At 43.6% G+C, this 14,980-nt stretch overlaps 2 protein-coding genes across 2 annotated transcripts; both read right to left on the reverse strand.

Annotated features, from left to right (window-relative positions):
* Window positions 1–7,400: 7,400 nt before the first annotated feature.
* LOC124275492 (steroid 17-alpha-hydroxylase/17,20 lyase-like) lies at window positions 7,401–10,051 on the reverse strand. Its single transcript, XM_046711074.1, has 4 exons — window positions 10,024–10,051; window positions 8,861–9,123; window positions 8,148–8,275; window positions 7,401–7,703 (listed from the first exon to the last, which is right to left on the reverse strand). Exons 1-4 carry the CDS (start codon window positions 10,034–10,036, stop codon window positions 7,487–7,489), a joined length of 621 nt encoding a protein of 206 aa, XP_046567030.1. The 5' UTR covers window positions 10,037–10,051; the 3' UTR covers window positions 7,401–7,486.
* A 1,232-nt stretch (window positions 10,052–11,283) lies between these two features.
* Window positions 11,284–14,390, reverse strand: LOC124275507 (cytochrome P450 81F2-like). The gene is made up of 2 exons (XM_046711090.1): window positions 13,824–14,390; window positions 11,284–11,526 (listed from the first exon to the last, which is right to left on the reverse strand). The coding sequence occupies exons 1-2, from the start codon at window positions 14,388–14,390 to the stop codon at window positions 11,284–11,286; spliced, it is 810 nt and encodes a 269-aa protein (XP_046567046.1).
* Between the last annotated feature and the right edge of the window lie 590 nt (window positions 14,391–14,980).

Genomic DNA, 14,980 nt, shown 5'->3' on the forward strand with positions numbered 1-14,980 from the left:
AGTGATCAACAGCATGAGCATCGATCTACGCAATTTGGTTACGATGACATGTGTCAACCAAGTCACTTCCATTTCCAGCTATTGATCACATTAAATAATAGAACCGGTTAAGTATGGTCAGAACGCTGGGCTATAACAATATATCCCCTATACAGGAAACGTTTATCTTAACAGTTTAGATAGGTGTACACGTATTCAAATTAACTACAGCCTTCGTTGAAGATAAAATAAACTAGTGAGCAAAAGAAAGTGTCACCCCAAATAATGTCACACGAACAAATACCAACGAGAGTTTCAATACATGTATTTACAATAGTATTTGCCTATCTATTGTAGTGACAAATGATGAAATGTATCACTCTGAAAGTTGAAATGGACTATAAATCCTAACAACATCGAAAAACACGTTTTGCACGTGTAGCTCCAAAACTTTGGGTCTTTCCTGCCCTCGTTTACCGTCATTGTGTACGGATAACATACAGCTAAGAAAAACACACAATTAAAATGGCCAGGTTAACAATGCAATAACACGAGAGGGCTATAGAAATGCCTCAAATGGGGCAACACAACGCCATATTGCAAGAACGTTTAATTGCAGGACTACAACCATCAATAAGTTGTTTCAACGATTGAGGCATACTGGCAGTACCCAGGACCGGCCAAGGTCGGGTAGGCCACGTGTCACGACACCCTGCTAAGACCGACATCTGCGCACTCTCTACCTACGTAATCGTTCCCTAACGGTGACGTCATCGGCAATGAAGTGTTTGACTCATCGTGATCGAGGGATCAGCTGTCGGCGACCTCTTCGTGGCGTTCCTCAACCTGTTGTTTGGGAAACTCGAGATGTCTTACACCTAACTTTATTTTGTTTACAATGTTACTTTAACAATGAATTTCATTTATCATGATAGTCATTATTTTTACCAATCTATTAAACTTTATTTATCTCAAATACGGTTTGCAGTTTCGATTTTCTGTCGGTTCAAAATCAGTGTTATACTTTCTTTTGCTCTCTACCTCATTTTAACCTACTTTTCTAGAAAGTTAAGGACAGGTGAACTCTTGTCATCGCCAGTTACACAACGTACTAGCCCCTATCGAGCATATGTCCTACAGCCAGGTCAAACCGTGGCCTGTTTACGGTACGGCGATGTGTGCTGAGTTCGACATTTCTTCAATGAAGTTACCCTTAATAGATGCATTAAAAACGATCGGGATCGTCTGATATCATATCACGTGGAGTTCTGCCCCATGAATACGCATGCATGTGCCATCTTCTGTATGATACTCTTGAAGAATGACTCACCAGACATATCCAAGTGATGGAGGAGTAAATATATGCTCCGAAAAGCTGTGTTCCTCATAATAAAAGAAAGTTATATAATAATAATGCATTTATATAGCGCCTAGTATCCCTCTGACTATAGTACTGTCGGAAATAGAAAAAAAATGTTTTTAGGCTGTTACTCTGTATCCCTAAAATTTACACAATTGCAAATAGCATATGTCGAAATAACCCACTTCAGCCTAACTGGGCGTTCAGTGGGATGCGTAATACGATATCCAGAAAAGCATGTTTACCCGTAAAATCGGGCAAAACCTAGAAAAAAATACGAATAGCTGCTGAAAACAATAGATCAGACTATAGATGGCAATGAGGTCGCTCAGCCAGGTATGACGACAGACCGTCGACTCACCTGGCATGAAATGCACGTGCTGCCCACAGGCACAAGGGGTCATTTCAAAGATATTTTGTGCTTTTTCATGTGTGTTGACTGTCTCATCTACTGATTAACATCTTACGTGTCTTTCTTTCATAAAGTTTATGTTGAGATATTTAAGAGAGTATGATACCCGAAAACCATAGAAACGCATCGTAGTATATAGGTGGCATGACCACCCGAAGATCGACAGGACTGGATATTATTTGTAAATTGTTATGCCATGCCGTGTACCTCCCCTGTATAATTGCCCTAAAGGATTATCTTAGCTTAGCTGATATCTCTATCCCCAGGTTTTGCTTTTGAGGCGACCCCTCCTATTTGTTTCTTTTTATAGTGACAGTGAGACTGCATGGTTGCTACATCCTTAATAGTTTCGGCATAAAAGTTATTATTTTTTACGTCAGCTATCGTTTATAATGAATCTACGTCTAATTTAAAAAGTGTCCTTTGTAATACAATATCGTCGCACACTAATTTGCATAAAGCCATGGTCTGTTCAAATAAGTCTTTTTGGACTTAGAACAAAACCGCATTGCTCATTTCTGCACTAATTTCCCCTCAGTAACATCCTTTTTCTCCGTTTCCTATCTCTCTACCACTGAGACTGTAGTTAGGCCGAACTTAGTTTAACAGATATTTCACACTTTCACATATCAACTACATAAATTGTAGAGATAAATTAGAAAATACAGGGTTTTTTCTATTTCCAACAGTACTTTAGTTGCTCACTTGACGCTGCAATCAGATTGTGATCGTTATTACACCGGATAACCCAAGCTACCCGTGAGGCATAAGAAGGTTAATAGTCACATGACTTATCTCACCGGGTACCCATTTTCTGCTTGGTGAACACAGGCCATTTTGAACAAACTCACTTACCTAAGGCGACGCCACATGTATCACATGTGCTTCGTTGTAGGTCAGGATCGAAGTCCTAAAAACTCTCAGGAGTCAAACACGGTCACCCATCCAAGGACTCCCCGGGCTCGACGTTGCTTAACTTCAACTGACCTGAGCTCACACATATTACCTATATTACTCTTGAAACCTGGGGCTCGAATACGCTTCATGGGATTTCAGGAGGTGTGTTAGACTCCCTCTTCTTCGGCGACAAACAGTGTGAAATTAATTGCTAAAAATATTTATATACTTTGATTCTGGAATGGTGAAACTACTGGAGGTCACAAAATCTGCAACAAGACCACAACGGGGCCTCACTGTTAAGGCAACGGGTTCACCCAGTGTCATGTATTCCAGAAATAATAGTACTGATGACGACGACGACGACGACGACGACGATGGTGATGATGATGACGACGACGACGACGATGGTGATGATGGTGATGATGATGATGATGATGATGACTGCATTCGTATTTAAATCCTCTGAACAGTTAGTATCTGTTCAAATCGCTGCATTATATGCACACAAGCAATGATAGAACCAGAAGCAATGGAAATCTTGGAGTGGTATTTTGTGTGAAGAGGAAGGTCCTCAAATGTTTGGTTGGTTTGTTGTTTAACGCCGCACTCAGCAATATTCCAGCTATATGACGGCGATTTGTGAAATATCGAGTCTGGACCGGACAGTCCAGTGATCAACAACTTGTGCATCGATCTACGCAATTGGGATACGATGACAGTCAGTGAGCCTGACCACCCGATCCCGTTAGTTGCCTCTTACGACAAGCATGGGTTACTGAAGGTCAGTTCTACAGCATGGGCATCGATCTACGCAACTGGGATAAGATGACATGTGTCAACCAAGTCAGCGAGCCTGACCACCCGATCCCGTTAGTCGCCTCTTACGACAAGCATGGGTAGCTGAAGGTCAACTCTACAGCATGGGCACCGATCTACGCAACTGGGATAAGATGACACGTGTCAACCAAGTCAGCGGGCCTGATCACCCGATCCCGTTAATTGCCTCTAACGTCGACAAGCATAGAACAGAGTGAGTGAATATGTCTTTACGTCTCTTTGAAAAATATAAAGTTATCACGTTCTGACAAACGAAGAACAATATTCAGGACGATTCCTAGATGCTTTGCTGTAAATGGTAACATAGATGTGGTATTGTTTTATGAAGGCAGCAATGAGTTTCACGAGTTTCTTCAAATACTAGTGGTGAAAAGATCCAAATAGCTTAGGACAGGGAGGTCCTCAGAACTTTAACGGAATAAACGGCGACCCAATGATTTTAGGTGACGTTGCAGTGTTCTCATGGGATCAAGATAAGCAGATACCAGTTGCTGTACCTACCCCGGAAAATACATCAGCCATAAAACCTAAGAGGGGTAGGTGCGTGAAAGAATCTTGAATTATGTTCCTGCTCGCACAGGAAGCCAGTACAAGGATTCCAGAGCCTCCTGTTGGCAACACAGTTACACTGACGATTCTGGCATTTTCTGTCCCTCTTGGAGTGTGTAGAGATTGGTACCTGGTAAGCCGTACGGCGTTCTATTGCAGTAGTCCCGACTTGGCTCACTAAAGGCGGACCGCCTCCGTGGTGTAGTGGTTAGAGCGTCCGCCCGGAGAGCGGAAGGTCGCGGGTTCGATCCCCGACCGCGTCATACCAAAAGACGTTAAAATATGGTCCCTGCCTTGCGTTCGGCATTAATGGGTACAACAAGGACTGGTCGGCTCGGAGTCAGTATAATGTGTCTGAGTGGGGCATTCATGCTTCACTGCGGCATGGTATCTCAGTGGGCTAGCACTATAAAACCAGCTTCAGTCTGGGCTAGAACAAGCAGCCGCACATACACATACACACGCATGCACGTCGTCATATGAGCGAAATATTCTCAAGCACGACGTTAAACACAATTTCACCTCACCTCACCTCACCTCACTAAAGGCACGTTCGCACAGTGCAACTTGTCGTAAGTCGTAACGACTTGGGGGTTTGTGTGCTTTTTAAAACCCATTCATCTAGCATCTCACGAGATATTATATAAAATATATTAATATACTTCCCATAAAAATATTTAGACTCCCTTAAAGTGAGTGAGTGAGTGAGAATGGTTTTACACCGCTTTTACCAATATTCCAGCAACATCACGACGGGGGACACCAGAAATGGGCTTTACACATAGTACCCATGTGGGGCATCGAACCCGGGTCTACGGCATGACGAGCAAACTCTTTAACCACTAGGCTACCCCACCACCCAGACCTCCTTAAAACACTCACTCTATGTAATGTACATATATATGGTTACATCGAGGATTGATTTTTCCATTAACTTGGGGGAACCAACTGCAAACCTTATGCAGATGAATTGCACGAGGATCATTCATCAAATTGCTGAAAAACGTGCAAATATGTGAACAGCTGCGTTTTGGAGTAAAGTTTTGTTAAGAAATGGCCAATTTTCACTGATTTTTATCATTTACTGAACTCATGACAATTATCTTTTCAACGTTACGACCTTGTTTTACAATACATCAGTTCATGTGTAAACAGTACCTTTTAACAGTATGGAATATTTTCAAAATTTAGTTTAGAACAGTTACCTGAAGAGATATTATATAAAATATATCATTATATTATATATTTTTTCTTGTTCTATCGCAGTCACTATGGAACAAGAAAAGAAAGACTAAAACGATGTGGGATTCTCAGTTCAAACATCGTCAGTTTTGTTTCTGGTAAGATCAGATTTGTTTTGTCGTTCCGCTCTCCGGGCGGACGCTCTAACCACTACACCACGGAGGCACCGTAAGAACGCACATTAAAGATGTAACAAGTACAAGTGGGTTTCAAAGAAGCAAACGGCGAACGTCCCATGTTTCGGAGTAAGGATTATGTTTATAGAACACTCGATGGCATGTAAGGAATAATTTAAAATACGTTTTGGCTTTATGGTTACCACATGTCCGTTGGAGTACGAAACTGACCAGAAAAGCACGAAACTGAAATTATTAGCGTGATGGTTTCTCGAACTGAACAAGCTCTGCCTTCAAGCAGCAGTTTAAAAGATATTCATTCGACCGCAGCCTAATTTCTTTGATTATTTCCTGCTTAGCACCGATGGATCACAGCACAGCGAATCACACGTTTCCCGCAAATGTACGGATTGGAGGTGACTCTAGTGTGATTGCATGTGCGCTTCGATCAATAATTCGGCGCTTTCAACAGTATGGCTCAAATGCTGAAGACCCGGGTCCGATTCTTTAAATCAGTACAATATGTACCCAATATTGGTCTACCCCGTTGTGGTATCCCTGGGTAACTGAAGTCAGCACCCAATCACTTCCTTAAATCTTTGAGCAATATGAGGATCTGGTTAATCATGCACCAGATTAGCATGGTGAAGCCGAGACTGGAACGTGAAGCAGCGAATCCTGACAACTGCATGTAGATACCTGGAACCACCCTTGAACCACCCTCCAACAATAGTTTCGCCTTGATACTGATTCGAAAGGACGAGTTTTTAACGAGTCAAAAAAGTGTATTGGAACATGTGATGAAAGTCAGGTCAGACTCAAACCGCTAAAAAAGTGAGTGAGTTTAGTTTAGTTTTACTCCACTTATAGCGATATTCTAGCAATATCATGGCGGGGGACACCAGAAATGGGCGTGTTTAAAAGATGCCTTTAACACGAGTAGAGGCTTGAAGGCGTTTTCATAGACTAACAACTAGTCTCTGAAATGAACATGTTTTACAGAAAAAAACCAGTTCATAGTAAAAAAAATATAATATAATGAAAAGGAGCCCTGACTTTCTTCATTTCAGAAACTGTTGAAATGTAGACTTACCACAAACATTGTATTCTAGACTTGCATGGGCTTTCTTGGATATATTTGTTTCAGGGTCTGTATGGCAATGGCTTTTACACTGACCGAGGCGTCATTCAGACCCCGAGATGGAACGAGCCTAACCTTACTTGTGTTGGAGATGTAATCTGGAGAGATGGACTGAGGAAAAGTGTGAGCATAAAACCTAATGATGCGTTGATCACTCTATGAATGTGCGCCAGTGCATGAATGTGATGTTCAAAGTTGGGAGTAAGGTTGTTGACGAACGACCCTCGACAGACCAGGGTCACGGCTCTTCACCTAACCTGACCACGTGCATAGGCGGATCCAGAGGGGGGGTGCAGGGGTGCGCACCCCCCTTTTGTCCTGAAAGTTTATTAAATGACCATTGAAACTCGGGTGAAAATGAAGTGTGCACCCTCCCTTTTCTCAATAGTGTGCACCCCCCCTTTCTCAAAAAGCTGTATCCGCCCCTGACGTGGAACGGCAATACGAGCAGGTAACTGTTGTAGGGTCATCAGACGACCCGTTCGCAGTTACGACAATACCAGATGAAAATAAAAAGATTATACCTGCTGGTTATTTGACTGACGTTCGGCATCAAGAGGACACAACAGTAATGCAGTGTGTGAGTGGGGTAACTGGCGACATGGTAACTCATCGGCCTAGCACTAAGAATCCGGGCGGTTCACACTCACTCACTCACTCACTCACTCACTCACACACACACACACACACACACACACACACACACACACATCTGGATCCTATCGTTAAATCCCACCTCACCTCACCTCACCTCACCACCCAACTCACTTGCTCACGGGTTATTAATATGTCAAGCTAGACCGTAGCCACACGTACTGACATGCATACGACGTAACCCGAATGTCTACATTATTAACATTCAGATCATTTCTTATTATTTAGTTATTTATCTGAAGATGGCAAATCAAATCCAACACTACAAAAAGTATCTATAAGAAGGGAGCGCTTGCTCACGTCTGTTGACGACAAGCGATCCTACAGGTGAACTTCGGCGGCTGAATGATAATGCCAGGGTTCCATAGACTCGGGTCAAGAGGTGGGAGAGTGTCGCCCTCTGGTGGCAGAAACACAAAGCGCTGTAACAGGAACGTGACGTACAGGAAGAGCCTCGATCTCGCAAGGGTTTCGCCAGGACATTGACGTCTTCCGGTTCCAAACGGCAGTAGACTGTTCAAGAAGATAAGCAGGTTCATAACATGGTTTCATGTAATGGAAGGTTGTATTTACTGAATAATGCGTAGATCTGCCAACGGACCCAAACTGGACTCCTCATTTTCTTATTAAGTCAATCTTGTTAAAATCAGATTTTGTTTATTCGATACCGCTACGTAAAGACCGCATCTCATCACTTGTCACGCCCATATGGCCTTTCAGAGCGTCGCTTACGAGATCGTGAAAGTCCGGATGTTTTTTTTTATTATTATTTATGTTCTTTGAATACAAAAGTCAAAACATAAGCCGAATAGAACCCAAAATATTATTTTCAAAGCCTTGAGATCATGTTGCTGTGGGGTTTTTTTACAAAAACAAACCCACCCAATCCCCCATTACCTCGACCTCTCACTCCCAAAGAATATCATATGGGTGTCTCCCTACACGGTCTGTACTCACTTCCGCCTGAGGGGGTGTTCCCCGCCCAGGAGGGTCCCGTCATCTCGTAGGAACCTCTCCGGGCGGAACTTCCACGGGTCTCCCCACACAGCCTCGTCGTGGTGAATGTACCACAGGTTAGGAACCACCTGACACAGAACAGAGTGAGTGAGTATGTTTTTTACGCCGCTTTGAACTATATTACAGTCAAATCGCCGGGTGTCTGTTTTGGGTGAAACCTGATAACACATGCATAGTTCTGACTAACGAAGCAGAATAGTCTGGACGAATCTTGGATACTTGTTAACGGTAACATAGATGTGGCACGTTTATGGACGGATCACTGAATACTGATGGCACCAAGAGTCCGAGAATGTGTAATGTGCCCAGTCCCACAGGGAGCACCGCCACTAGTTGCCTGACACCGCACAGCAGTATTCCTAAGGAATCTCTACTAAGGGAGTGGTCGGATAGCCTATTGGCCCGGGTTCGATTCCCCAAATGGGTATGATGTGTGAACCAATTTCTGGTGTCCCCGCCGTGATATTGATGGAATATTGGCAAAAGCGGCGTCACACACTAAACTAACACTCAGCAGTAACAGCCGAGTCCATTGTCCGATTCCGACTATATTATAAGCACTTTTCTGAATCTTTATCAGAAGCATATCCAAGAACATTAATGGTCGACCATGAATCATGTTCAGGACCCATCAGTAGTTATACCATACGTACCATAGCGTTCTTTGGAATGGTGAAACCCCTTACTTCAATGTCCTCTCTACAGCAGTGTGGAACTCCCAGCACCGCATGACTGATGTACCTCAGCAATTCTAGAATTGTTGCTTCGGTGTAAGGAAGACTGGAGCGGTCCTCAATGACAGGGTGACGAGTTCCTATTTTGGCCGCGATCTCGTTATATATCCTTTCCTGAATATGTGGGTAATGCAGAAACGACAGGAACATCCCTACAAGAGCCCCTTTCGAAGTCAGGTATGCTGGAACAGTAGTGGTGATCATATTGTCTATAGCGTTTGTTTTAATAACAGATGTTTACAGAAATGCATAAAAGATTCATCACGTGTGTCTGTAATATTTATGGGAAATATTACCTGGGTCTTAGTTATAGGTTTAACACGGGATACTTTAATATATTTTTCAGATATTAGATATATTTACAAAATATTTATAGTTATTCCCAAGTAGACTGGCTTTTAATTTTATGTAATGGTCCTTTTACTGTTTTAAGAGTGCAGTATGTAATATGCAATATAGAAGATGATAATACGTTCGTGCTAATTTCCGTGATAGATGTTGTTTTAAGTTTTGCGTGAGATGACCTACATCTGACTAGATCGTCTCTCATTTGTCTTACAACTCGTTGCTTTCTTATCGTATCTAACTCGCATCTGCTTGTTAAACACGTACCCCAGGTAGCATGCCATCATAGGCCCGACGACGTCGGGTAGATGAAGATTTGCTCATCGGATCGATATCGGTCCAGCGCTGTTCAACGATGCCGATATTAGCCGACGATGCTATCAGCCGATGTCGGGCCGATGATGGGATGCTACCTTGACCTGGGATAGTAGCCGTGAAGATCCGGGTCAGAACATGGTCTTCAGCAACACATGCTTGTCTCCACCCGTCAAGATCAGGGTTGGAATTGTTCTTTAGCAACACATGCTTGTCGTAAGAGGCTACTAACGGAATCGGGTGGTCAGGCTTGCTGACTTGGTTGACACATGTCATCGTATCCCAAGTGCGTAGATCGATGTTTATGTTGTTGACCACTGGATTGTCTGGTCCAGACTCGATTATTTACAGATCGCAGTCATATAGCTGGAATATTTCTAGGTGCGACATTAAACAACAAACAAATAATCCCAACATCTCACCTGCCGCACTCATGTCGAGCGTGATGGCGGATATCTTCGTCATCCGTGAGTCCCCGAGCACCTGCCTGCTGCTGTTTCCGTCTCTGCTCCTGCAGCAGCACCGACACCACCCCACCCAGGTCGTCCCCGGGGGTGTCTCGCTTCTGAGGGTATACAAATCGGCAGAGTAACATATAACTGTTGTGCATGTATGTTGAGGGACCAGTTATGCGGGAGCTGGGTATTTGAGGCTGCCTTTCTAAAGGATCCATGATTTCGCCTAAATCATAGCGAGTGAGTGAGTTTAGTTTTACGCCGCTCTTATCAATATTCCGTCAATATCACGGCGGGGGACACCAGAAATTGGATTCACACATTGTACCCATGTGGGGGATCGAACCCGAGGCTACGGGACATTGGTGTTTACAAGGCAAGTCAAAACATTGATTACACAACAGTCTCCTTTCCTGCTGACTAGGTTCCGTCCTTTTGCGCAACTTAGTACAATAACCAGTCCAGAATTTTGAGACCAATTAATTTAACTGGATACATAAGTATTAATCAGTATTATTTGATACATCTAAGCACTTTTACATTGCAACACTATGCTCCTTCTATTCCTTGCAAACACGTCGTGCAGCGTGCTCTGTCGTACAGCGTGCTCTGACAAACGGAAATCGTCGAAATCTCAAAAAGAGGCTCTGCAGCTAGAAAAGTTTGGCGGTCTGGTACGGACTTGATATTATATCAATCACATTGTGCGTTACAAAACTACACTCAATAATTGCAAAAAAACACATAACAGGTGTAACCAGTGAGCCAGATGAATTGTGAATCATTTTACGACCTCACCAAACAGGGGCAGTCTGTGACGTCTTAGTTAAGGTCAAGCTGTTATTAAAGTTTAAAATTAAAATTAACTTGTAAATACCATTTCCTTATGGAATTGGAATTCAGTGTAACCATAGTTGTTTGTGGTGTCTCTTTTCACTGTCACACGAGAAAATTCGGATCAGCTGAAAAGTAGGTCATTGTCTGAATAGGTTAATGAGACTCATGTTTCGGTTTGATATGGATTAGATTGGATTGGTTGTTGTTCAACGCCGCATTCAGCAACGTGACAGCTATTTACAAGGTAGAGCTCAGTAGTCGTATAGATGATGATCGAATAAGAGTGCCGACGCAGCATGCTCCCATCCAAAACCCTTTAAATAATTGTTGAAAATATCTGTTTTAAGAATTGAATAGGTAAATATATCATAACAAACTAACACATACCTTTTACCGACAATAGAAGAAAGAGCTCCTCACCTTCCGATCCTTGACAAATACTCGAGCCACGGCATCCCTATACTTGACAGCGTTCTGCCAGATGCGGCCATGTTTGATCGGGAAGTGCCTCAACAGAGGGAACGCTGCGAGCACCGTCTGGACGTCGAAGCCGTTCAGGCGATTACCCCACAAGTTGTAGTTCCTCATGTTATCTATGATGTCACTCTCCCTGTCGGCACTCTCGCCTGTTATCTGTTGTCACAACACTTTCATCAGTTTTCTGCGGATCCTGTACACAACTTGTAAGACTTGCCTACTCCAGTTAAGCCAATATCCACTGAGGATGTAGTTTCCAAAATGTTGCCCATACTTCCGCCTTGGAACTATACCCCTTCTGACTCATTACACACGAGTGAGTATGGCTTTACGATGCTTTATACCACTAGGGTATGTTATGTCCATTGTTCTGGCAGGTTGATTTTCTGTGTATCAACCTTCTATCTGCACGTGCAGAGGTTGATATGTGGATAACAACCTTGGCGGTGCAGGAAACGCACGTGCAACAAGCAATGTACGATTCCATTCGGCGCCCACGTGGTATAAGTAGGTTAGCACCCCACCCACCACTTCACCTCTGCAGGGTGATATGGATTCAACGCACTCGCCTAACGGCTCGAGCGTTGAAATCCATATCACCCTTGAGGAGGGTGCTAACGTATACTTAAGCAATATTACAGCAATATCACGACAGGGGCTACCAGAAACAGGCTTCACACATTGAACTGATGTGGAGAGAGAATCGAACCCGGGTCTTCGGCGTGAAAAGCAAACGCTTTAACCTCTAGGCTACACCGCCGCCCCGAAAACATGGTGAAATAGGGTTTAAAGTGACTTTCAAGAACATTTCACTCAGCTATTGCATGCAATTGCACATGGTTGTTTCTGCTTGTCCGTACTGACGCCGGTGTTATAATGCTAACTTAGAATCCATGCCACAGTTTACCACAGACATCTTACTCAGATAATGTATACGTGTTGTATCCAGGTTACAACATATACGGATACCGATCAGTCTTGGCTTTTCCCCAAATTTCCGAGTACCAGGCATTGTAACATCAACCGTACCATCTTTTAATGACAACAAGGACTTTTAGCAGTATAATGTACCATGAACCCAGTGGGCTAGCACTATAAAACCAGCTTCAGTCTCTTACACACGCATTGAGGCACTATCCACTGCACTCAAGGAGGGTTTTATATATAACTTACCAAGGTGGTTTTATATATAACAGACCTTGGTGCAGTGGATAGTGCCTCAACCCAAAGAGCTAAAGTCCGCCACTGGGGTTGCTAGAAGCGGCGTAAAACCTCATTCACTCATTTACTTTTACACCATGAGTATAATCAGACAGTATGTCCTGAATCACATAACCCATGCTTGATTGGTATGCATGTACACAGACAAATGTTCTCGCATAAATGACAAGGGGTCACAAACCCGAAGGTGTGGTAGCATAACTCGCCAGAATGGGTTACCATGTCTGCTCGTCTACTTGTCTCACTGGCTGAAGGGCGGTGGGTAGGTTCGCTCGTCACGCTAAAACCCAGGTTCAATTCCCGAGTAGGTACAAATTGTGAAGCCCATTTCTGGTGTGCCCCGTCAGGATATTGCTAAAGGCAGGCGGGAGTTAAGGGTCTAGCTGACCAACGGCCAAGGCTTTGTGGATGGTGCCACTGTGGACATACAGACACACCAACCGACACACGAAATTACCCTCGACATGTGAGGTACATCTATATAGATATTAAGATGTCTACACGAAGTACATGATGACGAAGTTAGTGAGTGAATTAAGTTTTACGCTGCTGTTATCACTATTCCAGCAATATCACAGCGGGACACACCAGAAATGGGCTTCACACTTTGTATTCATGTGGGGAATCGAACCCGGATCTTTGTCGTGACGAGCGAAAGCTTTAACCACTAGGCTACCCCACCGCTCCACGAAGATAGTGAGTTGGCTGGGTTCATTGTCGCTAGGAGCAGTAATCCCGAGAGAGCTTAATGTGTCTGCGTCTTGTGGAAGGAAAGCTTCCAGTGATGGAGATCGTAAATGATTTACTCATGAGTTAAACACAGAAACATGATGTGCTGTTAAACCAGGAGCACGCGGTGTTGTTAAACTATAAGTACTGAATAACAGGAAGGGAAATTCTTTCTAGCGATTCTTAGGATACCGGTTTCATCGTCATCACACTTTCAAACTTTTAGAGTGAGTGAGTATGGGTTTACGCCGCTTTTAACAATATTCCAGCAACATGACGGCGGGAAATGGGCTTTACACATTGTACCCATGTGGGGAATCGAACCCGGGCCTTAGGCGCGACGAGCGAACGCCCTAACCATTAGGTTACCCATCGCCCCTCAAACTTTTAGAAACTGTGGAAACTTTTACAAAAGAGACGTAAAAAAGAAATGCAAAATATTTTTCGTTTGTTAAACAAAGACGACATTTACTCACTGAACAAGAATATGTACCATCACCTACCAGGATATGAATGACACGTAAAAGTGACTCCGAAAACACTGTTTCCATGTCAACATTTCCGAAAGACGTCCTGAGATTGTGGCCAACGTTTTGGAGCTCATCTAACGCCAAGGCTTCAAAACTGTGAACCCCGTCCCCGTAAAGTTTCAGGGAGTTGTGGAACATTTTCCTGAAATACACCAACGTGCTGTCGTACGTCACGAACTCTGTGATGTTACTATAGTTGTTGGCCACGTATTTACCGAAGAACGTCGCGGGTCGGTCGTTGGTGACTGCTTTGTAGTCCGCACCGTTCATGACTTCTCGGACCAATTCGGATGTGTTCAAAAACACCATCGTCTTCCCGACGGCGTTCACAGAAAACATATCGCCATACTTCTGGGCCCATTTCTCCGCCGACAAGTGGACCCTCTGAGACTGGAGGGCGCTGATAATCTCTGAGAACACCCTCACACCAGAGGGCCCCGGGGGTAGAGGGCATTTTCGATTGCTCGACCATTTCTGGTAAAGTAGCCAGAGTAATAAGCCTATGACAAGGGTGAGTAGATATACAACCACCAGGTCCATCGCAACCGAGATCGAACTAAATTCAACCTTAGACTTCACACCTGGCCGGGTCACGCTGACGGCGGGAGTCGTTATGAGGCCAAACAGTGAAGCATGACCATGCATCGAAACCTAATTGTATGCAGGTTGTGGTGGTCATTCACAACTCTTATTTCCTTTTCAAATATACACATGGAAAAAAGTAGCGCAACACCCAAAACTTTTCGTAAAAACAATATGTTACCATTAACCATAGCAAAGGAAACTATACAAATTTAACTGGACTTACTATCTGGATAAACTGAGCCTTAAGAACAATCAAATGGCAAATCTAAACGCAAAAAAGAACGAAACACAGTAGTTTATTTCTGATTAGACGTATGAACATTGTCGTATGACGTTAACAATTAAGTGCGGTCATTTTCATGGGGGGTTGTTAGCCTAGTGGTTAAAGCTTCGCTCGTCAAGCCGAAGACACGGGTTCGATTCCCCACATGGGTACAACGTGTGAAGCCCATTTCCCGGTGTCCCCCGCCGTGATATTGCTGGAATATTGCTAAAAGTGGCGTGAAACTAAACTCACTCACTCACTCACTCACTTCAAGATTCTG

The sequence above is a fragment of the Haliotis rubra genome, unplaced genomic scaffold (assembly GCF_003918875.1).
Source record: "Haliotis rubra isolate DU_JTF1 unplaced genomic scaffold, ASM391887v1 Scf2, whole genome shotgun sequence".
NCBI classification, from domain to species: domain Eukaryota; kingdom Metazoa; phylum Mollusca; class Gastropoda; order Lepetellida; family Haliotidae; genus Haliotis; species Haliotis rubra.